Source organism: Nesoenas mayeri, assembly GCF_963082525.1.
Source record: "Nesoenas mayeri genome assembly, chromosome: 18".
In the NCBI taxonomy this organism is placed as follows: Eukaryota; Metazoa; Chordata; class Aves; order Columbiformes; family Columbidae; genus Nesoenas; species Nesoenas mayeri.
In genome coordinates, this window is record NC_137566.1 from 12096377 (window position 1) to 12122470 (window position 26094).

At 53.3% G+C, this 26094-nt stretch overlaps 1 protein-coding gene across 1 annotated transcript; it reads left to right on the forward strand.

Moving 5' to 3' along the window:
- Window positions 1-997: 997 nt before the first annotated feature.
- Window positions 998-21938, forward strand: ADGRD2 (adhesion G protein-coupled receptor D2; the record flags this gene model as incomplete). Its single annotated transcript, XM_080355946.1, has 25 exons — window positions 998-1045; window positions 1133-1196; window positions 1624-1854; window positions 2574-3227; window positions 3879-3977; window positions 4460-4545; window positions 4913-5194; window positions 6486-6597; window positions 7005-7139; window positions 7445-7565; window positions 7930-8035; window positions 8568-8623; window positions 9714-9840; window positions 9952-10055; window positions 10154-10256; window positions 10858-11011; window positions 11815-11948; window positions 12449-12564; window positions 13875-13995; window positions 17289-17330; window positions 17544-17597; window positions 17938-18082; window positions 18643-18701; window positions 20698-20728; window positions 21823-21938. 25 exons carry the CDS (start codon window positions 998-1000, stop codon window positions 21936-21938), a joined length of 3300 nt encoding a protein of 1099 aa, XP_080212072.1.
- Window positions 21939-26094: the final 4156 nt, after the last annotated feature.

Here is a 26094-nt window from a genome sequence, read left to right on the forward strand (position 1 = left end):
GGAGGCCTTGGAGCTGCATTCTGTGTTCATAAAGTCACTGCTGAACTTCGCAGACTGTTTGTGAACGTATTTTGAGTCTGGGCTTCCAAACTTATCTCCTTAGTCCCTTAGCAGCAAAGTGCTTAAACGTGTGCTTTTGCTGTGCACGCAGGAGAGCCCCATTGAGAGCACAGAGATTACTCCCGGTGTCAGTGCCGAGAGACAGCTTTAGGGCTTGTTTGCATTGGAGAACACATTGCCAGTTTCCATATTTGTATCTTTGTATACCCTGATCTACAACTTTACGAGATTTTTATATGGCCGCGCACTCAGGCTGCCCTGAGCAGAGGTGAAGAGGCGGGCTGCTGCTGGGCAGCTCTCCGGGCTCGCGAGCACAGTTCTGATGCTGGGCAGCTCTCCGGGTTTGTGAGCACAGTTCTGATGCTGGGCAGCTCTCCGGGCTCACGAGCACAGTTCTGATGCTGGGCAGCTCTCCGGGTTTGTGAGCAGCTCTCCGGGCGGCTCCCGGATAGCGAGCTGCGTGTTCAGGCGCTGCTCCAGAGGTTGCATTTACCGATCTGCAGGATCTGCTGTGCTGCTGTATTTCTGTGCGCTTTAAAAGACATGAGAAAAGCTGCCAGTGATTTGATGCTGTTCAACAGTGCGATTTATGATGGCTTTTTTATTTAGTTAATGCAGATAAAGAGGCTCTGCTGACTTGCATGTCTATTAATATCACACATCTGTATATGTTTTATGATTAATTATTCTGTTTCCTGGAAACAAATGTTAAACTGAGACCTTGAGTTCTTTAAGAACTGAGCATTATTTTGAAAGGATACTACCCAGGATGGGTATTTCAGAGACGATTGTCTTCTCATTTTTGATTCAAGGCTTTCTGAGGAAAGCAGCTGTGTCTAAGAAGCAGCTTCCTGCAGAACGCTTCTGTCTCTGCCCTGCATCTCTGGTCATATTTTGTTTATTCTAGTGAAGGGTGAAAGATTTCCAGCTGGTCAGCATGGTTAGAAGAGACTTGAGACCCGATTCTTGGTTCTTCAGCTTTCTGGTGAGTTTTATATTAATTTTTATAATTTGAGTATTTGAAATAATATTAGTGCTTTATATGAATGTTACAAAACATCCTCTCCAACAGGTCCTTATTCTGTCCAGAAGTCTCTTTGCCTTTGCAGCCCTTGCCAAGAATCAGACTTCTAAAGGTTAGTGTTTTTATCAGCACTTCTGTATGTTTTTACGAGCAATATTCAAAACAGAGAAACAATGCATAAAGAAGGTATCCAGTGGCAGAAATGAAAGTAAAGAGACTTTTTCCAACACCCTATTTTGTGCCTGAAATTATATTTGCATAGCTAAGTATTTGCTTGGCTAACTGTGACATTTCTGTCCCAAGTAGCTAAGCAGTGTTAGTCTTTGTGCCACTGTCACTGTGAACAAAACAGATAATTTTGTGCTGGCAAATTGCATCTGCAAATACAGAAGCTGGGAGGAGCTGGGAAATGGAGATAAAATTATGGGGGTTGCCCAGGCAGGATTTGTAAATGTTTGGGGATGCTGCAAGTGTATGTGACGCAGATCAGTCAGAGGCTGGAGAGTCTTTCTGTTTCTCCACATTGTGTCTTTCTCCAGGTTTTGCTCCTGTCACAGTTGAGACCTCAGGACACATGTACGAATATGTGGCCACTGCTTTGGACTGGTGGCATGCAGGCAGATACTGTGAACAACGCTTTGCTCTGTTGCTTTTTGAGCCCCAAGGCAGTGAGCAAGCTTCCTTCAGCAAGCTGCTGCAGTCGCAGCACGTCAGAGGCTCTGTCTGGCTGAACGAGAGGGATGGTGTCCTGCACAAGCCCAAACAGCGGCGTGAGTGTCAGTGGGCTTGGGCTCTTTGAATGCGTGTTCACTGCTGGATCTTTTCCATCTTGAAAAATTAATTTGACTGGAAAAGCTACAACTCGATTTTTATTGTCACTGTGGTAACACCTTGGACCTCCAGTCACAAGCTGGGACTGGCAGTGTGGACAACAGTGACCCCAGCACATCAGCTGCCTGGTCACTGTGAAGATATTTTAACACATTGCAACAGAAGGGAGTTGCAAAGGGGTTCGTCTGCTCTGTCCTCCCTGGAAGGCAGGTCTGGCTTTCCTCAGCCTCACTGGCTGTGACCTGCGGGCCCCGCAGGGTGGTGGTGCCAGGGACAGGACCGGGAGGGCGGGCATTACCGGGCAGCAGGGCACTGCACGGCAGATGCCTCAAAGGTGTTATTTGATTATGGTCTTGGTTGCTATAGCATGGGGTGCTTGGGAACATGCTTTTCCTTCCAGATGCATTGTTTGCAATCCTATTTGCTAGAAACCTAAGTTTCTGTAAATGACACTTACAGAAATGGTGCAGTCCCAGCTTGCCTGAGGTCCCCTCCAGGCACAGGGCAGGGGAAGCTTTGCTGCGTTCTTGCCTACAGGGTCCATGAGTTCTTAGCTTGAGTAGGAGACAAATGAAAAAGGTGGTTTCCTCCCAGTAGAAGACAAGCAGACTTCGGCTCATGCTTCTTCCTTTATGCTGGCTGAAATCTCTCCTTCTAGGGGACCACATTGTGCCAGTCTTGGTATTCGGAGAAAAAACAGACACAAAATACGTGAAGGTGCTCTCTGACTTCCCAGCTCTGCCTGCTGTCACAGCCTGCGCGCACCTCCAGTGGGACACCAGCACCCAGGAGATTGCTACCGTCTTCTCCTACGCTGTGCCAGCTTTCATTAATGAGTTCCAGCTCCGCGGCTTTGTCGACGAGGAGGGCTTTGTTCGGTTCGCTCTCATAGTCCACGGGCACCATTCCCCTTACCTGCCCATGTTCCACGCTGACAGACAGTGGCATCACTTCTGTGTGACCTGGCAGCAGGAAAATGGCACCTGGGCCATCTACGCTGATGGTAAAAGGAGGGCGTCTGCCAGCGGTCTGTGTGCTGCGGGGCCCTCTGCCCCCCAGGCCATCTATGGCCAGGGGACGTTCATAATTGGGCAGGATCAAGATTCCCTGGGGGGCACCTTCAAGGAGAAGGAGTCCTTCAGTGGGAACATCACTGACTTGCACATCTGGCAGAAGGTCCTCAGCACGGAGCAGATTGAGAAAGTTCGGTCGTGCTCGGTCGTAGAGCAAGACCTTGTGTTTGAGTGGAGCTCAAACGCTCTGGAGGTTGAAAGCTCCGTTCAGGAGGTGACTCTGCAGTTCCTTTGCCCAGGTGAGTCTTGTTCCCCTTGGCTGCTTCAGCTCCCTCCTGCTGCCGGGGTCAGCACGCAGGGACGGCCCGAGAAGCAAGTCCCATCCTTAGAGAGGGAATTCGGTGCAGTTTGTGGAATGATGCTTCTCTTTTGGGAAGGAAAGCACAAGCAGATTCAGAGCTGAACTGAGCGGTTTCCAAGTTGTACTTAATGGCACAGTTGTCACTAAAGCATTGGTCATCGCAGCCCCCTGCAGTGACCCTCGCAGGCACGGCTCAGGTGTGCTGGGCTGATCACAGGCTTTCCTCCTACTGAGAGAAATGGTTGACTGGTCAGTGCTGGGGTTCGCTGGGGTTTGCACACCGGTGCTTCGGTGCTCTGCTGGGAGCAGGGATCTGTCCTCAGCCAGCCCCGCGTGGCATTACCGATAAATCACAAACTGGGGACCTGGCACCGCCACCTCCTCTGGATTCCTCTGGAGAGCCCAGGCTCATCAGTGGCAGAGTCTGAGCCCAGTCCCTGCTCTGGCTCAGCCCTGGGGTTGCGTAAGGAGCAGTTTGCAGCTTTTGTCTTCAGCAGGGTGTGTGTTGCTTGGAGGGAGCGTGCTGCCTGCCGGGGGGATGGCATGTCCCTGGGGAACGTGGACCTTCTGTTTGTGTGTGTTTCCACAGGGCCTGTTGAGGAATGCCGAGTTTTTGAAGTTGGCAGCAGTGGATTCAGTTACGCATCTTGTTTGCAGTCTTTGCCTTTTATCTGCCGCTACAGAAAGGGTACAGCATCTGGTCTTTATTTATTTGTTACTTCCATGGCATTCACTCCTGGAGGTCCTAGCTAGGATGATGGCCAGTCATGGGGAGGCCTCATGTCTGCCCTGAAGACATTGCATACAAAACATGGTGTAAACGTGACTTTGCTTCAGTTTCACGCACTCAGGTTGTTTTGCTATTCTCTAGTTAATCAGTGCTTGTACATGTAACACGGCTTCTGGATGCGATGCCATAGAGTCCCTCCCAATCCAGGCATCTCCAGACTCGCTTGCCAGGGGGACATGGGGAGGAGGCAGAAAATATGTGTTAGACTGTCTCTCCAGATGGGATCTTGTACTAGAAGTGAAATACAGCTGTGAAATCTCTTTGTCCTGACTGTCCTGCCACCCACCACCCAAGGACCATTCTGCGAGCTTGGCACATGGCACATGTTAATCACGTTGCTAAACACCAGAGCAAGGGTTGTGCTTTTGTTTTATTCCCAGATGCATACTGGCAACTGAAGAAAGCTCAGCTGGAATCCAGCCACTCGCTCGTTGGTCGTGTGAACACACTTGCAGAGAGGACGGCGGTGAGTCCTGCAGCCCCACGCGGCAGCGACACCGGGAGCAGGCAGCACCTACTGGTGTTTGAGGTCTCTTTGCCAGCAGTTATGCCTGTGGCCTTTTCTGAGCTGCTGTCAGTGTGGCCAACGCAGCTGTCACTCGTGCTGTGGTCAAACAAGGAAGGTGTTGCTTCAGGTTGACTCCTGTCATTGAGGCTGAGGGGCTGCACAAGAGAGTTCAAAATGTCAGGGCAGATCTCCTTGCCCTAAGATACACCTCGTTGGCCGGGATGTCCTCGCAGCAGCAAGGGCATGAGGGGCATTGCCACAGCATAGCTGATGATCAGGCAGAATCAGGGCTCTTTGCTGAACTCAAACATCTCTTCCGTGGCAGATTCTTGAGAACATCTTCACAAGTGATGCCCAAGACATGAACCTCTCTGTTGCTCTTGGTGCTCTTGATGTCTTGGCAACTGTTCTGAGAGAACGAGAGACACCCGTGCTGGAGTCATTTGACCTCCTTGCAGTGCTTCAGTTACTAAAGCAAGTTTCTGATGTGGAAGTCCAGGAGAGAGAGGACCTGGAGATGCTGGAGCAGCTGGGCCAGTATTACGTGGAAGTGACTGAGTTGATCTTGGAACAGCAGAACATGGAAACATGGTCATCAGTCAGCCAGGTAACGGTGTCACCAGCAGTCTGGCCACATCTGTTGTTCTTGTGTGTGCTGCTCCTTGGCCTGCGGTATGACCACAGGCTGAGGACCTGTCCTGGCATGCTCACATGTAGCCTTTCTGGCCGTATTCTGGAGCTTGTGAAGATGCTGTGCAAGCCTGGGCATGGAGCCTCTATGTGAGCTCAGCTGAGGACCAGCTGCCTTACTGTTGCCTCAGTTGCTGGAGATGCAAACGAGTTCTGCAAACAAATGCGATCAAGTGGTGCCTTCCTTGAAAACCCCTCCAGTGGTTGTCTCAGCTCTCCTCAAACTTCTCCCTTTGTCAGACTGGATTTACAGGATTGCACACAGTTGGCGGGTTCCCGGTGCTCTGTAGATCCCCTGCTCCCGCATCCCGCGGGCTCTGGCAGGGCAATGCCCTTCGCTTTGCAGTTTGTTGTGTTTTCTGTGGGTGGGCTGCCAAGGAGCTATCTGTCATCAGCCCCCGCGCTGGCCAAAACACTGTCAGGCTTTGTGTGAGTGACTTCCATCATCCCACCCCCGTCAGCATTTTCTCCTTTGGCTTCTTCCCTTCTCACGCGGGTCTTTTGTGTCTGTTGTGTGGCCTGTACTCCCCACCTGCCTCTGGGAAATGTGTGACAGTGTCTGGCCTGGCCAGCGCTCCAGGAACCAAGCCAGGGGCCTCCAGAGACTAAAGGATGCTGGATAGTTCAAATTTACCTCATCGCTTAGAGTCATTTAGGTCTCCGTGGCCACGATTACTCACAGCTTCCCGATAGTGGCATAAACCCAGCTCTGGCCCAGCAGATGTATCTGTTGAAGGAGAAGGGAGTTGAGTTTCTGTGCTATGGGGGTGGCACTTGTGCTGCCCAGCACACACAGGACCCTGAGCCATGGGGCCGGTCACCTCCTGCCCTTCCAGCAGCGGAGTCTATTTTGGAGTGAAACCTTTTCCAGGAAGAGAGGAAGGTTGTTCTACAGCTTTGCAAAAATCAGGAGTCAGGTGTGGAAAAATCAGTACTCTTTTTACAGAGGCTTATTTGGTTAGTTACTTCCATGCTGGTTTAGTGATTTTTTATAAAGACCAGCAAGTTACCCTCATTGCCAGTCTTGTCTCTGTTGCTAAAGGAACTGGGAACATTCTTTCTTGAATAAATCAAAGAAAAACAAACCAGAAGCCCAAGGTGCCAACTTCTCTTTTTCTGCCAAGCATTTAAGAAAACCCTTGTGAGCTGTGGGAGGTGTGATCTGGTGATGCAGGTGCTGATTTCCATTGCTCTCTCTGTGTCTGCAGGTTATCGGAGGGCCCATGGCTGTTGTTGAGCTCTGTGACAGAATGGTGTCACACTTAGCCCCGCTGCTGACCGCGGGGAGGACGAAGATCACGATCCAGCACAGGAATGTCGGTGAGTGGCACAGGAATGTCGGTGAGTGGCACTGGCAGAGCTCGGGGAGGGCACTTCACCGGGACCCAGCTCAGTCAGCCCAGCTGGTTCCCAGTCCAGTCCTGGCACCTCGGCACCTCTGGCTCATCTCTCGTTAATGCTACGGCTTTCTCCTCATTTCCTTCGTATGAAGTGTCACAGTGTGGGGGACATCTCTCACAATGGGAATTGTAAGAATATTGTAAGAGACCTTTGGGAACAGGAGACAACCTGAGCCCAGATGCACGTGATTTGCACTGAAAAGGGGTCTGTGTGCTGCTGCTATGAGTCTTGGCTGGGTTTATAACATCCTTGTGGTACTTTGCTGTGGCAGTAGCTCTGGAGGAAGGCTGAACCCTGGGTCGGTGCCTGATTTTACCCCTCCACAGGGCTGGAGGTCAGGAAGCTGGAGCTGAACAAGAAGGAGCTGGGCGGTGGGACGTACCTGGTCAAGAGCCCTGAGAAAGGCAGGCACGACCTCATCGAGGTGCCCACAGAAGAGCTGCAAAGACTGAAAGCCAGAGGTGGGCTGTGACGCCTGTGTTTCCCTGGGTCTCACCGCGGCACGTCTGCAGCATCATCCTTGGTGGCAGGAACTCTTTACCTGCACACGTGCAGTCTGCAGAAGCGTGAGGAGGAGATGCCCGTGGTGAAAGGGAGCTGGGCTGTAGGGGAAGGATAATGTACAGCCTCTCTGCAGGCACAGCCTGGAGCTGTGGGTTCCCTGGGCCCCCAGTATCACCCCCACTGGGGCAGCGGTGCTGAAGTGTGGGCTGCTCAGAGCTGCCCTGTGTGCTTGTTCCCGTCCCCAAATGCCCTCTCTGTTCAGGTCTACGCAGAGTCATGGTGAAAAACATGTGGTTTGGCTACGGCTCCCTGCAGCGGTCCCTGTCCAGCACTGACGGCGGCGCTGCCATCCAGGATGTGGCTGCCTCTGATGGAGGACAGAAGTGAGTGGAACAGAACCCCCCTGCACCCCAGGGCTTCCCCCTTGGCACCACAGGATGATTCATTTCCAAGTCTATGTTGGGTCCCAGTGAGGCTGGGGTCACCTCTGCCCTGCTCCAGCCATCCCATTGCTCCTTGTCTCCTGCTTTCTTCAATATCCGTCTGCTGACCAGACAACACAAAGGGGAGTCGGTGCTTTGTGGAGGCAGCGGCCTGCGGCTGCTCCCCGGGGAGCTCTCTGGACACTAGGTGGGGATGGCAGCCTGCACAGCTCCACAAGTGTCTCGGAATCTCTCCACTTGTCTTGAATAGTGTGAGATCCTGTTTTCTGAGCACATCTCGAGGTTCCTGTGCTTTCCCTCGCAGGTTCCTGGGCACCACGGTGGGCACTGCTGTGATCTCGTCCACTCTGCTCAGCGACTACCAGGAGATCAGCACGTCTGTGCGCTACCGCCTGCAGCACCACGTCCAGGTACCCCGCGAGGGGCTCTGCCCTCAGCAGTGGCACAGAGTCAGAGAACCATTAGGGTTGGAAAAGACCTTTAAAATCATTGAGTCCAACCGTAAACTGACACTACACAAGTCCACCACTTCCAGGGATGGCGACTCCACCGCTGCCATGGGCAGCCTGATCCAATGCTTGATAACCCTTCCACTGAAGACATTTTCCCTGATATCCAATTTAAATCTGCTCTGGTGCAACCTGAGGCTGTTTCTTCTTGTCCTATCACTTGTTACTTGGGAAAAGGGGCTTCACCACCTCACCACAAACTCCTTTCAGGTAGTTGTGGCGAGCACTGAGGTCTCCCCTCAGCCTCGCAGGCTGTGCCTTTGCTCCAGGCCCCCGAACCCTTGGGTGTAGGGGTGTCCCCTGCCTTGGCTCCTGTCCCCAGGGAGCTGTTAATCCCGTGCTGATAGACCTTGTTGCAGGCCAGGGGCTGAACTGCATCCATGTGCGCACAATACATGCATGGGTGGGTAATTTCTTCTCCCTCTGCCCGCAGGACCTGCCTGACAAGCTGGTGGGGCCCATCTGCGCCTTCTGGAACTTCAGCCTCAGGTGCCTTCTTTCAGTTCGGGTCCCCATATTTATGACCTTTTACTTCCACTGCAAAACCGAACATAACAATACAAATATAACGGTAAGAGTAGGGATCTGGAATTCTTGGCCTTGTTTGCATGCTGGCATCCTCTATCTGCTGGAGTGGAGCTCTCTCTGGGGAAGATTTCCTTTGGAAAAGTCACTCACAAGCAAGTGACCTTTAATGAGGTATATACAACAAAAATGGAAAGCCCTAGTTAATTATGGTAGTCCCCTGCAACAAAGAAGGTTTAAGATATATGACTCAACAGACATGCAGGACTCTCAGTCTCATAAATACTGCTTGACACCAAGATGTGTTTTTGCCGAATGTCGCCACAGCGAGAGCACTGAGACTGTGATATATTATGGATTGGTAATCAAGTCATTCAAGTGCAAAAAAACTCCCTAGAGTCACAGTCTTGTAAGAGGCATGGATCACTTTGGGGAAGGTGGGAAGAGGGTATTTTTGGAAGCAGCTGGTTGCTGCACAAGCAGTTCCACCAGCCCTGCTCTGAACTGGCTGGTCCCTCGGTACCGGGACAGTGCTGCCGGGTGAGGACAGGGCTGACCTGCTGCAGCTGTTGTCCTGCACAGGGCACTGGGATCCGGAGCTTTGGCAGCTGCCTGTGCAGAGAGAGCAGCCGCTGAGCCTGGCCTGAAAATCAAGGGTCTGGTGGAACCGCACAGGGCGCGTGGCAGGCCAGGCTGCCGGAGGGGATTGGACATGTCTGGTCCAGCGATACTCTCGGTCAATGTGCTGTGAAGGGAGCTCTTCCCAGAGCTGTGCAATTACTGAGTTCTGTTTAAAGCAGTGATGGCTGAACTGTGCTTTTTAATGCAGACATCGACACTAGACTTACTTTCTTGTGCATGTCTGATGGATAAAGCAAATCTGCTGAGACACAGGGTGACCCAAAGGAAGGTCCATATGAAGAGCTGTCTCTGAGGTCCTCTTCCTCGTCTCAACCCTGCTGCTTCTGAGAGAATGAAATTCCCTTAGTGCCTTGGCTTTCTGTTGAAGCGGGTGGTAGTTTCCATGTGTTTCCGTTTCTTTGCTGCACGTTAGCCCGGGTGCTGGCGGGATGTGGTCCACAGCCGGCTGCCACATGGTGACATCTCTCCCAGACTCCACTGCCTGTTTTTGCAACCACACCACGAATTTTGCTGTGCTGCTGCAGGTGTACGACATGCAGGTAAGCGAGGAGCCCGTCTCTGCTGCTCCGTGGGGTGGATGCCAGAGCTGCAAGGAGCCTGTGGTTAATTTGGGGGGTTTTGTGTCTTCTGTTGTTTCTTGGCTGGAACAGAGGACCGCCAAGGAGGAGCTCACTCTGCAGACCTTGACTTTTATTGGATGTGGAGTTTCCTTCTGTGCCTTGATTGTTACCTTCATTTTATTCTTGGCAGTTGGGTAAGAAAAGTCCAGACACTTGTAGCCTTCTCTGCTAGTAAGAACATGTGCCCCCTTTCCTTGGGCTGCATCTGAGACCTTCCTCTGTCCTCCCTCAGTGTCCCCAAGAGCGAACGAACAACCGTGCACAAGAACCTGATCTTTGCGTTAGCGGCAGCAGAAGCTCTGCTCATGTTCAGTGAATTGGCCAAGACCAACCAGGTAAGCTCACCAGAAAGTGCTTGTCCAGCCAGCAGGACCAGGCCCACCACAGCGTTATTGTCAGAGCAAACAGCACAAAAGGGTCATTCCTTTTATTAATGTTTCATTAATTACCTGTAACTTGCATCTAGGAAAGGGCTGAGTCTCTTTGGAGATATGCATATCTGCATTGTGCAGTCTGTCAGGAACATTCACTTCTTTATTCTGACGGTTTGTTTATGACAAAAAAAAATCTTCAGGAAATTTAAGTAGTTGTAAAACAGCAACATAGAGTTCTGTCCCTTTCTGTGTCCTCTTCTGCATCACGGGGCTGGATCAAGAGCTCGGAGATGAGACCTGCAGGGGAAGTCCAAGAACTGCAGGAAAAGATGCCATCTGTTCCCTCTTCTGTGGTTCGAGATGGTCACAAGATGAAATGAGTGTGAGCTGCAGTGGTTGGGCTATTCATGTTTTGCAATTTCAAGTACTCTTCCTGATGCTTGTGGATGTTAAAATACATTTCTGCAGCGTAACTTGCAGATGACTCTGCCTCCTGAGCGCACCCACTCAGGAGCTCCAGCAGACTCCTCCAGAAGCAGCACATCATTTCTTTTCTCTGCAGGTGCTGTGTTTCATCGTCACTGCCTTCCTCCACCTCTTCTTCATGGCAGCCTTCTCCTGGATGCTGGTGGAGGGGCTTCTCCTGTGGAGCAAAGTGGTTGCAGTCAACATGAGTGAAGACAGGAGAATGAAGTTCTACTATGTGACAGGCTGGGGTAGCTGCAGGTTCCTCTGTGCTGGGGGCTCAAAAAATGTGCCATTCTTTTCTCTAGCAAAAGTTTCGATAGGAGGGTCTCCCTGGTAGTGGTGCTGAGTCACATGAATGTTTGGTTTGATTCCATTGGGAGCCCAGTGTCAATGCTCTCTAGAGATTTTCTTACCTTTATGTGTCAAATTGTCAGTCTTAGAATATAAGTTAAAAAGAATTTTTGTTATTTTTCTAAAACCAAGAGTTCAATGCAAAAACATGGAGGAGGAGATTTATGGCAAGTTCTTGTTCCTGGAGAGCATTACTGCTGTCTGATAGTAATTAAAATATAAGTATGTTCCTGATTAAGCCCCCTTTATTCTGAGTGAGCCCTTGAGGGACACAGGACTCATTTGAATACGCCGAGTTTCATATCAAAGAGGAGCCTCTTTATGTTGGTGCTCCTTGCAAAACACACCTAGCTGGGCGTTGGAGAACTGCTTAAAAGATTTTGGGTTGTTTTATGTCTTTGATTGTCCATTTTGTTAAAAAAGCAATCTGAGGAGTAAATTGCTTTGGTCAGGACTCAGGACTTGGAATGCTTTATACCTTGGAGAATGATGCTGACAGCGTATAAATCTGGTCTTGCAGAGCTGGGACAGATTTCAGCTGCAGTAAATTGATGTTGCTCATGGGGTTTCAGAGGCTGGGCTGGCTCGCGATGGAGCTTGTCTGATCACGGGCATTTTGAAGCAATTGTCTAGAGCACGGCTGACCTGCGTGGGTCATCTCTGCTTTTTCTAGGGGTCAATCTGTGTTTTTTTTCTGCAGGCCTCCCAGCCATTATTGTGGGTGTGACCCTTGCAACGTCTTTTAACAAGTACGTGGCAGACAACCATTGCTGGCTGAACGTTCAGACCAACGTCATCTGGGCCTTTGTTGGGCCCGTTCTCTTCATCCTGGCCGTAAGTGCCCAAACCTGCCGGGACGGGTAGTTCCTTGTGGCCAGTTTTAGGAAAGCAGGGCAGAGTTGGGGCAGTTGGCGCTTGTTTAGCTAAGGTGCTTGTTTGCAGAGCTCATCGCACCTGCCGCTTTTGTAGGAGAATTTTTATTATGCTTTATATATACGTTCACAGCACAAATAAATCTCTTTAACCAAAGCAACTTTTTCATTTAAAAAATGAAAAAGTGCTTTAGGAAAATTTTGCTGACCAGTTCTTGTATTGGCTGTTGAGTCAGGCATGTAGATAAATGTGTGAGTTGGCTGTGACATTGGCTTAGGTAAAGGTCTGATTTTAATATTGGAACATCTATGTCCTTGAAGTGGTATCGGTATCGTTAGACAGCATAGTGGCAGAAAAGGGTGCAATGTTTAAGGGGTCCAGAGTAGACACTTAACAGGGGTGACATTGTGTAGAAGTTTTGAGATAAGTTTAATGCGTTGGGTTCGATGGCTCTTTGACAGGTGAACACCTTCGTGCTGTTCCGGGTGGTGATGGTGACTGTGTCCAGCGCTCGCAGGAGATCCAAGATGCTGACACCCAACAGCAGCCTGGAGACCCAGATTGGAACACAGCTCTGGTGAGCAGGGAAGGGGCTGCTCTGGGTGTGAGCGTCCCCGTCGTCTGCGGTGGCGATAGTGTGCATGGGCACGCAGGTCATGCTGCTGAGCCGTCTGGCCCTTCGATACCATCAGCGCTGTGCTGTGAGCAGCCGGCGGGTGTGCAGGCATCCTGGGGAACAGACCATGGGGAACAGGGCAGCAGCTTGGGCTGTCTCAAGGAGCCCAGGGACCCAAATGGGTGCCCAGTTTCCCTGGAATTTTATTGAGCTCTGAGCCGCAGAAGCAGCTCCTCCCCACTTCCCAGAACACTGCAGTTTGGAGGAGTCATCACCGAATTTGTCTCACACCCTTCCCGTCCTTAGCGCCTGTGTGTGCCCTGCAGCAGGATGCCAGCTGTAGAGAGCGTAGGGGGTTTGGCTATTCACCATCATAAAAAGCATTTTCTATATGAGTTTGGGACTTGGTGGATTGAAAGTTGTGCTGATGGGGATCACATACATGGGGAAAGGGGCAATGTGGACTTGTAATCAGTCAATATAGAGAGACCTCTAAAAAACTGCTGCTTGAGTCATTACTTTATCATCCTCTGTGAGTCTTTATTGTTATTAGCTGGCGCCGGATACCCCTGCTAGACACGCATTGTTCCCCCGTATCATAAATAAATTTCCCCAAATTTACAGAAGCACAAAGATAGGGCATTGCTGGAGGGCAGGGTGACATCCATATGCTAATAAAACAAACACAGAAGCCCTACTTGTAGCAGAAATTGGGGGGAAAATAGCTGTTTTCTCATGGCTAAAGACGTCAAAGAGCTCTCTTCTTGCTAACTTCCAGTGATAAATAAAGAGCAGAGCTGGAACAATGGGGGCTGGGAGGTGAAATGTTTGGTTTTTCCCCTCTTAACTTGTTTTGTTTACAAAGAAATCTGTTTGCAAAGGAATTTGTTCCATAGCTACCATCTTGGGTGCCTCTTGGTGGACACATTCTCTGAAAGGCACTTGCTGGGGAAGGAGAGCTGTTTCCAGCATGCAAGCAAGGAACATTTCTTCTAAACTGCAGGACACGGGTGCTCCTAAAGCCGCAGAGCTCTTTCCAGGGCTGTTCCACCTGTGTGCTCTGTAACCCGGTGCAGGTGCCCCAGCCAGATCACAGCGAGACCCCACACAGGGTTTGCAGAGCCAGGCAGGACGTTTGTCAGGACACCCCAGGGCTCAGGGACACAACAGGGACCCCCATGGAGCGCTGGCGGTGGTGGGGGGGGGTGCCGCCACACGGCGTTTCGGCTTTGGAGGGTGCCCCGGTAACCCTGCGCTCTTCTTCCCGGCAGGGCCATGGCCAAGCCTGTCCTGGTGCTGCTGCCCGTGCTGGGGCTAACGTGGGTGTGTGGGGTCTTTGTCCACCTCAGCATCGTTTGGGCCTATGTCTTCATCGTGCTGAACTCCCTCCAGGTGGGTCTGTGCCGCGTGGATTCTCACTTCACAGCCACGCAGGTCTCTGCGGTTTCTTGTGCTTCAGTGCACTGGCTTGCAAGACCTTGAGTGGGTCAGGTCATCTCCTTCAGCCTCTTCATTCCTCTTTAGGAATCATTTGGCTACGGTTTTAAGGCTATTTGCTTGTGTTGGTGTCTTCCAGGGCCATGTCCATGACTATCATACTTCAGAGTTGTGTTGTTAGTATGTTAGTATTAATAGGGATCTCTATAGGGCACAAAGTAACTCTGGGGTGTGAAGCAATACTTAATATTTGTTTCTAAGTTTACTGATTTCATCAAAAGAGTTTAAAACTTTAACTGGCCTGTATGTGGTTAAGAAAGCAAAGAAAATGGCATTAGTCACAGCAGCCAGGAGTGCTCAGTTCTGCACTGAGCTAGGACCATTCCCAGGACTGTGAGATATCTGAAACTCAGGAACACACGGTGACAAAAAGTCCCAGAACATGTGCTTGCCACCTGCGATTCAAAGCATCAGCCCCTTGTTGGCAGAAGCTTTCCGAAGCTGGAGAGCAAGCAGCTGTAGATGGAGCTAGAGCAGCGCTGACACTGCCGCTGCCCGCGCAGGACAGGACCCTCCGGGCAGGGGGACCACGCGTGGGCTCAGTCCAGCAGGAACAGCACCCGGGGTACCCGCACAGCCAGCCCTAGCGCTTTGCACTGCAGATTCACAGAGATATTTTTCAGAGTGCCTTGCCCAGTGCTCGAGGACAAATCCTGCTCCAGGGGATCCAAAGAGATCTCCTTCCCCTTTTTCATTTGGATGCACTAGAGAACGGCCTCCGCTGCAGCTCTCTCGGATGGAGCGGCAGAGGTCGCAGGGCTTCCCTCTGGCACACGGGGCCGATTTCAGCGCAGCGTTGGCCCAGCTCTCCAAGGGTGGATGCAGGCGTTAACACCACGTGCACAAGACGAGTGGTTGCTCCAGGGATGTTCTCCCTGTGACTGGCGCTGGTCCAGCGGCCGGGTGCTGCTCACGCACATCCGTCGGCTCTCGGATGAGGATGTTCCAAGGCCAGACAAGGGCCGCCTCTCCCCACCTCGGCTATTAAGGCTATCAGAAGGGTGGCAGGAGGCCTGTCCTAACTGTAATTAAATATAGCATCAGTTCTTCTTGGCTCCTCGTGCCATGCTTAAGTTATTGAGCAGAAGAGAGCGGCAGGCTCAGTGCTGGGAAGACATGCAGTGAGCAGAACTGAGAACAGCACCAGCATCTTTTCATTCGCAGAAAAAAACAGCATTTCTCAACTTGGGTGAACTCTGTGGAGTTGAGAGAACACAGGGACAGAGCTGACCCATTTCAGCCCCTTTGCTGACTGTCTTGTGGGTGGCCTTGGAATTGCCTTTCAGGCCAGCGTGCTACTTTGTGCGCGAGTCTTGTGCAGGAGAGTTTTGCTGCTGTGGTTGTTTGTTTGTTTCACTGCCTTCTGTTTATCTGTGGAAACCAAAGCCTGGCTTCAAGGTTACTCTGTGCGTCGACACCGAACATGACAGCTTCTGCAGCCAGGCAGGCAGGAATTCAGCCCAGGGACTGAATAGCACCGCGGTGCAGCTGTGCTGGTGGCTGCCCACGGGCTGGCGAGCAGCGGCAGCACCTGCCCTGCAGCGCACGGTTTCCGAGGCAGCAGCACCAACACCCTGCCAAGCACCCCGTGCCGGGCAGAGGGTCCTGCTGTTGAAAACCAGTGTGGGGAAAACTGGTTGGCTTTGTTGGGACTGGCAGAGCTGGAAGGGTGGTCCTGAGGCTGGCTGGGGGCAGGGGCTCACAGAGCCAGTCGCCCATCGCCGGTGAGGCGGTAGCAGGAGATGCCATTGCTGCCAGCTGGGGTGTGCGGAGCACATCAGGACGTGGGTGCTGGACAGACGGACACCAGGCAGGAGCATGCATCCTGCTCTGTGGGTCCCGGCATGTTCTGTGCTGTCCTTGTGGCCATCCAGTGCCTTCCCTGCTGTGACCATGGAGCCAGGGCACAGGAGGCTCTGCTGGGAGAAGATGGCATGCAGGCAGGAGCACAGGCAGGAACGCAGGCAGGAGCACAGGCAGGAGCTGCCTCCTCGAGCCACGGCTCCGCTTCCACACGCTGCTGCAGCTGGGCCTCCTCTCCCTCCCTGCTCTCCTCCCAGCAGCCTCGCCGCCCCCCCTCCCCATGCTCATCCAGAATGATTATTTCAAGGAAGACCTGCCTTGGCAGCCTGGCCAGAAATCTGGTCTGGGGGAGTGAGCGGCATTGCTGGCTGAAGGACAGGTCATGGCCTGGCGCCAGGGTACTGCTACCATCGCGCCTGCCAAGAGCTCGCAGATGAAGAGCGAGGCTCATTGAAGACAAGATGGATGACTTTTCTTGTTGCGGCTGATTTATCTAGCTGCGATAACAAACACCCCACAGATATAACATAAATCTGGTGGGCCGGATAGGGCTGCCTTAAGGACAAAACTGTAGGTCTGGAGCTGTAATTAGCCCCAGGCTGTGGCCTCCAGGCGATGCTCGCTCCGGGCACATCCCGGGCACGAAGCCGTGGCCGAGCACTCGGTTGCGCAGAGCGTGTCGCTGCTCGCTGGCCTCGGTGTGCGCACAGCAGCGCGGGCTGGGCGAGCAGGGAGAGAGTGGCTGAGCCGGTGCTGCCGGAGCCCTGGCGTGCAGGCGGGAAGGATTGTGCAGACTGGGGCTGAGCAAAGCCTCTGGGTGCGTCCCCTGCTGAATTCGGGTCAGAGGGTCCCGTTGACACTGTGGTCTGTCTGCGTGGGACAGAGGAACTGTCCCTGGCATCTTGCTGCGCTTGGTCTGTGGGTGACTGGCGAAAGCCCCCCAGGTCTGCGCTCCATGGGAAGGGCGGTCTGCTTGCTAGATTTCAGTTCCTCTAGCAATCAATTCCTGGTGATTTCTGCTTCTGAGAGCTGAAGGTGTTTCCTGGGTGATTTTGCATGCGCCAGTGAATGGGAGTACAGGAGAGCTTTGGGCTCGGGAAGCCGAGTGCCCAGTGAGAGATGCCCGCTCCCCCGAGATGAAATGCGGGAAGAGGAGAAGGAAGAGGGACTGGGGCAGGAACCATCTCTCCTTTGGATTCTCTGTGAAGAGCCTGGTCTTGAGTGTCATTTTCAGGAGGGTCCTTCCTGCCCAGCTATGCCTGGCTGTGCCATGGCCCCCTTAGCCAGGGTCCTCACCCGTTCCGGTGCTCATCAAACTTGTGTCCTCACAAGGAGCACAAACCAGCAGCACATCTCTAACCCTTCCTGTGCTCTCTCCTTTGCAGGGCCTGTACATATTCCTGGTCTATGCCATCTATAACAGCGAGGTAAGCGATGGCCCTGGTTGGGGCTCACTGACTTGTCACAGCCACTGTTCATTAGCGGTCAAGGGGTAGCTGGGGTTGTGGTAGGTGCAACAGCCAGCATAACCCCGGCTGTGCTACTGGAACAGTGGTGGCTTTTTCTCCATGACTTGCTGGTGGATCTCTTGTTCTGCTAGAGCTCTGGTGGCCGTGTCTAATGTCCTTGCTCTGCTCCAGGTGAGGAATGCCATCCAGAGGATGAAGGACAAGAAGAAAGCACTCTCCTTCACAGTAAGTTGCAAGGAAGTCCTGGTGCCCTCCTCGTTCATCTAGCACCACCAAAGGGGGGCCCTAGATATATGTGTGGACTCCTTTGAGGAGATCATCTTTTTCTTGTCTTGCATAGAGAGCCTGGCAGAGGCTGTCTCCCTTCTGTGCAGTCCTGTTGGGCAATGCAGGCCCCAAGACAGTCTGCCCTGCCCAGGCAGCAGCCTGCTGCACCGGGCTGGGGTGGGAGTCGAGGTCCCAGGGGCACAGTGCAGATGAAATAAAGCTTTACAGTTGGACCAGGATCTGGTGAAGACTCATGTTGCAATTTTCACTGTCCTGTATCACTGCCCTGTCATTACAGAACTGTTCTCATCCCATCAACTACTTATCAAGTCCCAGAAACACGACGTCATGGGAGACAGGGAAACGGAGCCCTTCCGCAGCTGAGAGCGCCTTGTCGAGCCCTGGCCAGAAAGACCCTCCGGAGAAGAACATAACCAACAGAGGTAAAAAGCCTTGTCACTGCTCTTGCCTCAGACTCTGATGAGACCACAGTAAAATGTTATTCCCAAGGCTTGAATTTTAGTGCAAATTCACTTGGCACTGTGCTGACCCATTTGTTCCCTGTGCCTGTGTGAGTGCTTGGGGTCTGGTGCTGCAAATGCAGGACGGGATGAAGGATTCCAGGGAAGGCAGGGACCATGTGCATGTGGATCTCAGAGGGGTCAGGGACTCCTGCAGGCTGGCTGGGCGCGGACATGGGGGTCTCATCACCATGTCATGCAGCATTGAATTCTCTTGAGGCAAGAATCCATGTTTGTGTCTTAAAGTGCATTTTCTGGAGAAGGGGAGGCAAAAGTGGCAGTAGGAAATAGGGCTTTTGGCTTCTGGGAGAAAATGGTGTTGCATGGTCCAATCAATTTGTGGGTGCAATTACACAGGTAATGTGTTTGGTCTCTTTGCTTCAGTGGGAGATATTTGGGGACACAAAGCACTGACTTTTGAGTAGAGCATGAATATTTCTACTCTCTGGTCTCCAAACTCATTGTGCTGCTTCACCCCCTAGGAAATTTTGGAGCCAAAATTCCCATGGGGATTTCATCAATTATGTCACCTGAGAGACCGGTATGTAATGTCCTCTGCTATTCTTCCACCTTCAACCATACACAGAGCAGAGCAGTTAGGCGGGAACAGTGTCTGGTGGCTCCAGTGAGGGGCTGGGACTGGGGACCCCAGGCAGTGTTACCAGCTCTGGTACAGATTCAGGAGTTTAGGTTGAGTAAGTCCCAGGAGCTGTGACTCCCGTGCTGTGTGCAGGCTGAGGGTGACGCTGGTCCCTCTGTCCCGGAGGGTCACGGGGGTTGCGAGTGCTGGTCGGGGACCGGGCGGCGTGACAGCTCAGCACACGTGCTCTGCTCCTGGGGCCCGGGGTGCACGGGAACAGAACAGGAGGAGCAGCTGAGTTCGAGCCAGTAAAGCACCAAGCAGAGGTCGGTACAGACCAAGGCAGGAGATTTCCCCCAGGGACAGCAAATTAAAATCGGGCAGCAGGGACTTGCTGTCCTGTGGTGGGCAAGCGGCATCTGCCCAGGGAGGGCAGGCAGGGCTGTGCTGCCTGCAGAGCGTGATGCAGAGCTCAGCAAGGCATGGCCTAAAGCAGGGAACAATTTAAATTTGACTACTCTTATACCACTTCCATCTCCTACTATTGAAATGATCATCAGTCCTTGTGCACTTGACATACAAGTGCTGTAATTTCCTCAGAATAAAATCCAACACTACTTTCATATGAGTCTCTCACTGAAGGATCTCTCTCTCCCTCTCTAATATTTATCCTTTGAAAACCTGTGTCACATAGACAGCTCTTATTTATCCAATAGATAATACTTCTATAGCTGGCATATCGTTTTGAAGCCACTCAATAAAATCCATATTTTCATCTCTCATGATTTATATTGTGGTTAATGCCGTTCCCCCTCATGCTGACCGGGATGCATTCGCAGGTGATGCTTTTCTCAGCCAGCCAGGTGCTGGCTGTGTAAACCTGGCCCAGGGCTGAGCTCCTGGCACCAGACACGAGACGTGGGCCAAAGGATTAGCCAGGGGCCCGGGTTCCCTGAGCCAGGGCGCATCAGGAGGCAGCAGATCCTCTAAATGCCAAGGCCGTGGCATTTCCCAGCAGGCAAAGGCAGAAAGCGCTTTCTTCCGTGCGAGGGTCACCAAGGACTTAGCTGTATCTTTTGCTGCTTAAACTTTGCATTTTTAACGTATTTGTTTCCTTTCTAACTAACATGGATGCAGCAAAAGGCAAGGCTGATGCCAGTGCCTGCTGGGGAGCGGGGACACATCCCCACTGCTGTTCTGCACTGGGGCAGCAGGCTCTCGGTGTCCCTCAGTGTCCCCCGGTGTCCCTGGGCATCCTGTGAGCCCCGGCCGACCCCCCCAGCCCCGTCCTCCCCGCAGAGGTGGCTGGTGCAGCCGTGCCCCCGCGGTGCTCCCCCGATGGGTGCTGCTTTCTGTGCTCCTTAGTTATATAAATCAGGGCTGTTTCTCCTGCTCCCTGGCGAAATGAGTCACGGCACTCGCTGGAGGAGCGGTGAATTAAGAATGTCACTGGCAGCTGCACAATAGTTTGGATGAAGAGAAGATGCTACTTAAAAACGTTTGAAAACACTCAAAATGACAACACACTGGGCGAGTGAAGATACAAACACAGACGAGATGTTCTTTGTGTTTCAGCTTTTTGAGATGTTTTTTTGGTGATGTTTATTGCTGCTGGGCTTGGAGCAGGAATTCCACACCTCAGAGCATTAACCATCCCTTCAGCACAGGGTGTCCATGCTCTTTCCAGCCAGCGCTGGGGAGAAAGTCTCTCTCCTCTTTTCCTGGATTTTCCTGTGGTCTCAGCACAGTGTCCAGGTCACCCCGAGAGGTGCAGCTGTGTGCTCTGCGAGGTGCCCATCACCTGGGGACCGGGATGAAGGCTCCGGTTCCCGGCTGGGCAGTACCTGGGTGGGAGGATGAGTGTGGTGCTGGGGGAGCTGTACCTGGGGCAGGGGGTGCCAGCAGCAAAATAGCCAAATCTGTGCCTTCTGCTAACAAATGTTCTCCCCTCTTTCAGGCTGTAGAGCTGACAGCATTCAAATCTTCAGGTAACATTTGCCTACCCCATTTTCTTTAATCTTTATTCCTGCTAATACTGGTGTTTGTGGCTGCGCGGTGGAGTGCTGCCCAGAGGGCAGGGGATTTTTGCTCAGACTTTAGGAAGCGTTTTATTTCCAGGCTGCCCTGGTAGCTGCAGTACCAGCCAGGCTGTTGGGAGATCTGTGTCCCCCCGAACAGCTGAGGGACATGGGGGGGCTATGGAGCCCTAGCAGCTCCACCTGCGCTGCCGGTCCCTGGCAGCACCGGTGGCTCAGCCAAGGGTGCCCATGTCAGGGTGCCCATCTTAGGGCACTTGCCTGGTTTCTAGTGTGTGTCTGCACCTTTCTTGCTGCCCTGGTGTCTGCAGCCTGCTGCACGCTGGCTCCCGCGCCGCTCTGTGCCCATCGCGGGCTGTGGCGTGCGGCAAAGGGGCAATGGGTCCCTGCAGGTACCCGGTGCTGAGCTCTCCAGCTGCACATCCCAGCACGGCCAGTCTGCGGGGCACAGCAGGAACCCACACACACTGCTTGCCACAACCCGGGCCGTTTTCAGAGGTGGCAAGAGCTGTTTGCTGCCACGGGGTATTTAGAGCAGGAAGGCACTGGCGGGTGTTCGCAGTGACATACTCCCAAAGAAGCACAGCCAGGGAAGGTGGGGTGTTCAGATGGTGCTGGATTTATGAGCTTAAAAGCAGCCATTTAGCATCTTCTGTTTCAGGTTGTAGAAAGGCCAATGTCACCATGGAGGTGGGTAGAATTAAAACCAGAAATCCCTCCTAAGCCCCAGCCCTGCTTGGCTGCGGCGCTGGGGAGAGGCCGGGCAGCCGCAGCTCCCTGCTCCCCCCGACCTCCCTGCCTGGCTTTGGGCAGGTCACCAGCTCCTCTGGGCACACGGGTAGCATATTTAGCTTTATTTTTTGTTACCATCCGCTGCTGAGTCCTCCCAGCACTCTCCATGCAGTCCCTGGGTGGGGTCACTCCAGCAGGTAGTGCAGTGAAGAAGCAGTGGGGATGGATTGATATCATTTTTTCTGCATTGTTACATTTTCTTTTGTCAAAGGAAGCAGAGCCTTAGCAGGTTTCTGATTTTGCTCTACATTAAGTGTCTAAGCAGGGCATGCTTAGACTATTTTCGAGACGATGCCACCCAGAAGCATCGCAGCTTTCCTCCCCACAGTGGACACATGAGCGAGGCAGAAACGGTGGCATCTGGGAGTGAATGTGCTGCAGCATTTCAGGCGTAGGAGTGGGGGTCTCAGAGACAGCACGACTGCACCTAGCACATGCATTTGTGCTCTGTTCCCCTACACTCACCCTCACCTGCTCCTGCATCTTTTAATCTAGCCACATCTGTAATTAAACTCCAGCTGTGCAAAGAGGCGGGTTGTTTAGTTTGGTTTTTGTTTTCTCAGGTAAGCCCTCAGTGTATTTTTAAAAGCCTGGGGCTGCCCAGAGGGTGGTGGGGACGCAGGGCCGTCCCCTCGCACGCCGGTGGGAGCAGGGGGGTGCCGGGCGGCGCTGAGCACGGCCGCCCCCTCGCACCCAGCGCGGCTCCTCGCGCACCCGGGGCCAGGAGCCCTTGGCCGGGCAGCCCTTCAGCCCGGGGTGAAGGAGAAGATCTCCTTGAACCAGAAGAGCTCTCCTCTGCACACTTGTGGACGTGCAAGCCGGCATGCGGCACAGCGCTGGTGCTGGCTGCGCTGGTCCCGGGCGCCAGGCTCAAAGACAAGTGCTTCCAGCCATTGAAAAAGAACATAAAAGGCAATAATGCCCAGCTGTAGTAATGCCTGGAAGACCCCAGGGCAGCTCAGTGTTGCACAGGCTCCCATCTTCACAGCTTGTTCAACAGAGCAAAATGCTGTGCAGCTCTTGTGGATAACAGCTGCTGGGGAGCAAACCATGAACCTGTGTGTGTGGTGAACGGGGGACAAATCATTTCAACAGACCCACTTCCCCTCTTCTATTGGTTTTCTCCCAAAATACTTTATGGAAAAGAGACATCTTTTTCCCCAGGTATCATTATTTTAAAATTTCCAGCTAGCTCTAATGGGAGTGGTGCTGTCCCAGCAGCCGGCTGGCAGAGGCTCATGCAGAGACCTGGAGGAGCCGCAGCCCCGCAGGGAGTGGGCGGGAGAGCACTCGAGCCCGGGCACGGGTGGGAGACTCGCGGCTTGAGTGGCTTGGTGGCGGTCACCCAGGAAAGCTGAGCTGGACCTGGGGTGGGATCTGCCTCCTCTCTGCTCCAACACCTCAGCCGTGCTGGACCTGGGGTGGGATCTGTGTCCTCTGTGCTCCAGCACCTCAGCTGGGCTCCGCGGGCACCGCGCTGGCTGCAGCGGTGGGGCCGGGGGGTGGGATGGGCTCCCCGCGGTGCCTCAACACGTGTGAGGACAAGGACAGATAAAACGCAGGTAAATACCAGGCCAGCTTCCGAACCACAGAGATGGGGACGTTTGCAGTGTGGCTGTGGCTGGGCGGCAGGCGCAGGCTCCCTCCCCACCCCCAGTATTAGGGCTCCCCCCACAAAGACTCATCCGCTCGGAGAGGCCGCACTTTTCCGCAGTAATGAGCTCCAGCCCAGCTGTACAAAGCTGTGTGTTGCTGCGAACACGCTGCCCGGATTCATTACACCCTTTATGTAAGCAGGGGATGGCCGGGGGGGTTCACATATTTGCACAAACAATAAGTACCGTCTTCCTTGTCTTGGCAAACAAGAGCTCCAAGAGGCCTCCACATCCTCCATCTCTTCAAGTGATGGCTGCTTTGTTTCCCCACGATAATTTCATTATTCTGTTTGAATACATTTATATGTTGCTAAGCCACACATAGCAACATGGATCTTGTCTCCATGGCCCAGCCTTTCTGTGATCAATATTGGGTAATTCTGCAAGTCTCGCCATACCGTGTTAAATAAGATTGTGTTTAAAATAATAAGGAAATTATGAGTCTTTGGCATTCAAAGCCAGTGAAGCACCTGAGTGTTGTGGGCACTCGGAGAAATGCAGACCCCCCCCCATGCCAACCCCTGCGGCGGGATCACCGCTGCACGGCCCTTCCGACGGGCAGAGGTACCTTGTGCCCTGATGGAAGGGGTGCAGCCCGTGCAGCATCCGTGCTCTCTGCCATGGTAGCACTGGTATTTTCATTAAATCCCATTTAAACCTCAGTCTCCAGCACTCTCAGAGTGTGGTGCTGTGCACAGTGGGCTAATTGCTGAGCCGGGGGAAGAAGAGGTTTCCTACAGCTCCAGCCCTGTGCATAGAGGCTGCTTTGGCTCCCTGCCATAAGAACCAAATTTCAGAGACCTCTAAAGGGGCAAGGGGAGGCAGAGCCCATCAGCAAAGGCAGGGCTGGCTGTGCCACATCCTACATGCTCATCCTACAGCAGCAGGTCTGGGCTGTGCTTTCTCCCAACATGCTGGGGGACCCCACTGGTGCAGCTGCTGTCCCGGGAGGGACCCCCGCCCCCACCCCGGCCGGCACAGCTGACGCCGTCTCTCTTTTGCTTTAGGTTTCTGAGAGCGAGTTTCGGGGTGACGGGCCCTGGCGCCGAGGCTGGTCCAGCAGCCGGGAGGACGGCAGGTCGCAGGAGGTGGCTCCCGTGCGCAGGGCTGGCCCGGCCCGGGCAGAGCTGCTGGCCCTGTGCTCCCTCCCAGCAGCATGTGCGGACAAACCAGGGCAGGACTGGGGCAGCGTGGGGTCCCACGGGCTTCATCTGCTGCTGGAGCCTGCCCTGCTGCTCTCCAGGGACGGTAACCGACGGGCAGGTGCTGAGGAACGCAGCAGCTGGCTTCAATCCCTCGCTAACACACCTGCCTTCAATAGCAGCTTCTGCCATGTAGGACAGAACTCTCCCTGCTCCTCCCGGGGCTCCCCCGGCCGCGTGGTCCTTCTCCAGCTGGGGTTGTTTTCTCTCCCTCCATTCTTTGCATCCAACTGGTTCTCTGTTACATCCCTAGTGTTTAGGGCACATCAAATGTGTCAGAGTTTTTGCTGATTATGATGACAGTAAATGCTGATTTTAAAGGCAGCCTTCCCTCCTTGTTGTATCCTTGTTGTATCCTTCCCTCCTTCCATCCGCAGAGTGGGCTTGTGCGGCACTTCACACGGCTGAACACAGGGGAGGGTGGTGTGGTCGCGGTGCAGGGGACAGGATGGGAACAGGGGACAGGAGAGCGCAGGTGCCCATCTGCTGCTTCCCATTCCCACCACGCTGCGCTCCCTGGTCTCAGCACAGCATGTGCTGGCCCGCGGGTATTTACGCGCTGTCGGGAACGGCGGCTCTGGAGCAGCTCTGTGCTGCTCAGAAGCGCGAGGTGTGGATGCAGCGTTGGCTCCAGGCACCAGAGTCAGCCAAGCAGCATCTCCAGCTGCTGGGGCTGGGGACAACCAGGGCGTGGGGCACTTCCCGGCACCGAAATACGTACAGACGGGTCATCAAACCTGTGGCAGAGCTCTGTGCTTTGCTGTGGTTTGCTCCCTGCATGGTGCCTGGCACGCCGGGGCCGCTTGGTCACTGTGACCACCAAGGGCTATGTGAAAAATCCAGAGTCTAAGCTAATTGCCCATAAACATTGTCATTCCTGAGCTCACTTGCAAAACACACTCAGAGTCGCTATGGCAATTCCAAGCAACACTATGAACCAGATCTTGACTCACCAAAGCCTTGAAACACACCAGAGCAGCCATCGGGCTCCCGCAGCCGCAGTGTCCCCGTCCCGCCCAGGGCAGGTGGCCCTTGAGAGAGACACCGTGGGCAGCGCTGCGTGCCGGGGCCACGCGCTGCTCTGCTGCCAGGAGAACGGGGGCACCAGCAAGGAGAGTTAGAAAGACCATCAAAAAAGACAAAGTCTGCCTTTTTAACTGAACTGCAAAATTTATTACAGTGGTTTGCTCCTGACAGGGAAGCTGGTAACCTCCTGCCTGGGAATGCAGGGTGGGGAGTGGGAAGGGGAGGGATGAGAGGGAGAAGAGGATGTGAGAGTCACAGAGAGAGAGACACTTAAGGACACTTTTCATTTTCTGAAAATAAAATATCTTTTACCTCCAAAACCATTTTCTCCAGTTCTTTAAGTTCACAAAAAGAAGGTGAAACTGAACCACAAACTTCAGGAGGAAAATGCACAAACATGTTGAAAAGCAGAGACAAACATGCTCTTCTGCATCTAACAAGCTTCCATAGTCCGTGCGGCTCCAGGTGCAGCGTCTGCAGCTCCTCAAGGCACCAGCTCTGCGCAGAATGAGGAGCAAACGCCGGCCGTGGAGAGCAGCCGACCCAAGCCCAGCCACGCGGGGCCGTGCGGGGCTGCCCGGTGGGGCAGGAGGAGGGGAGAGCGCGAGACTGAGAGAAAGCAGCAGGGACAGTTCAGCATGTC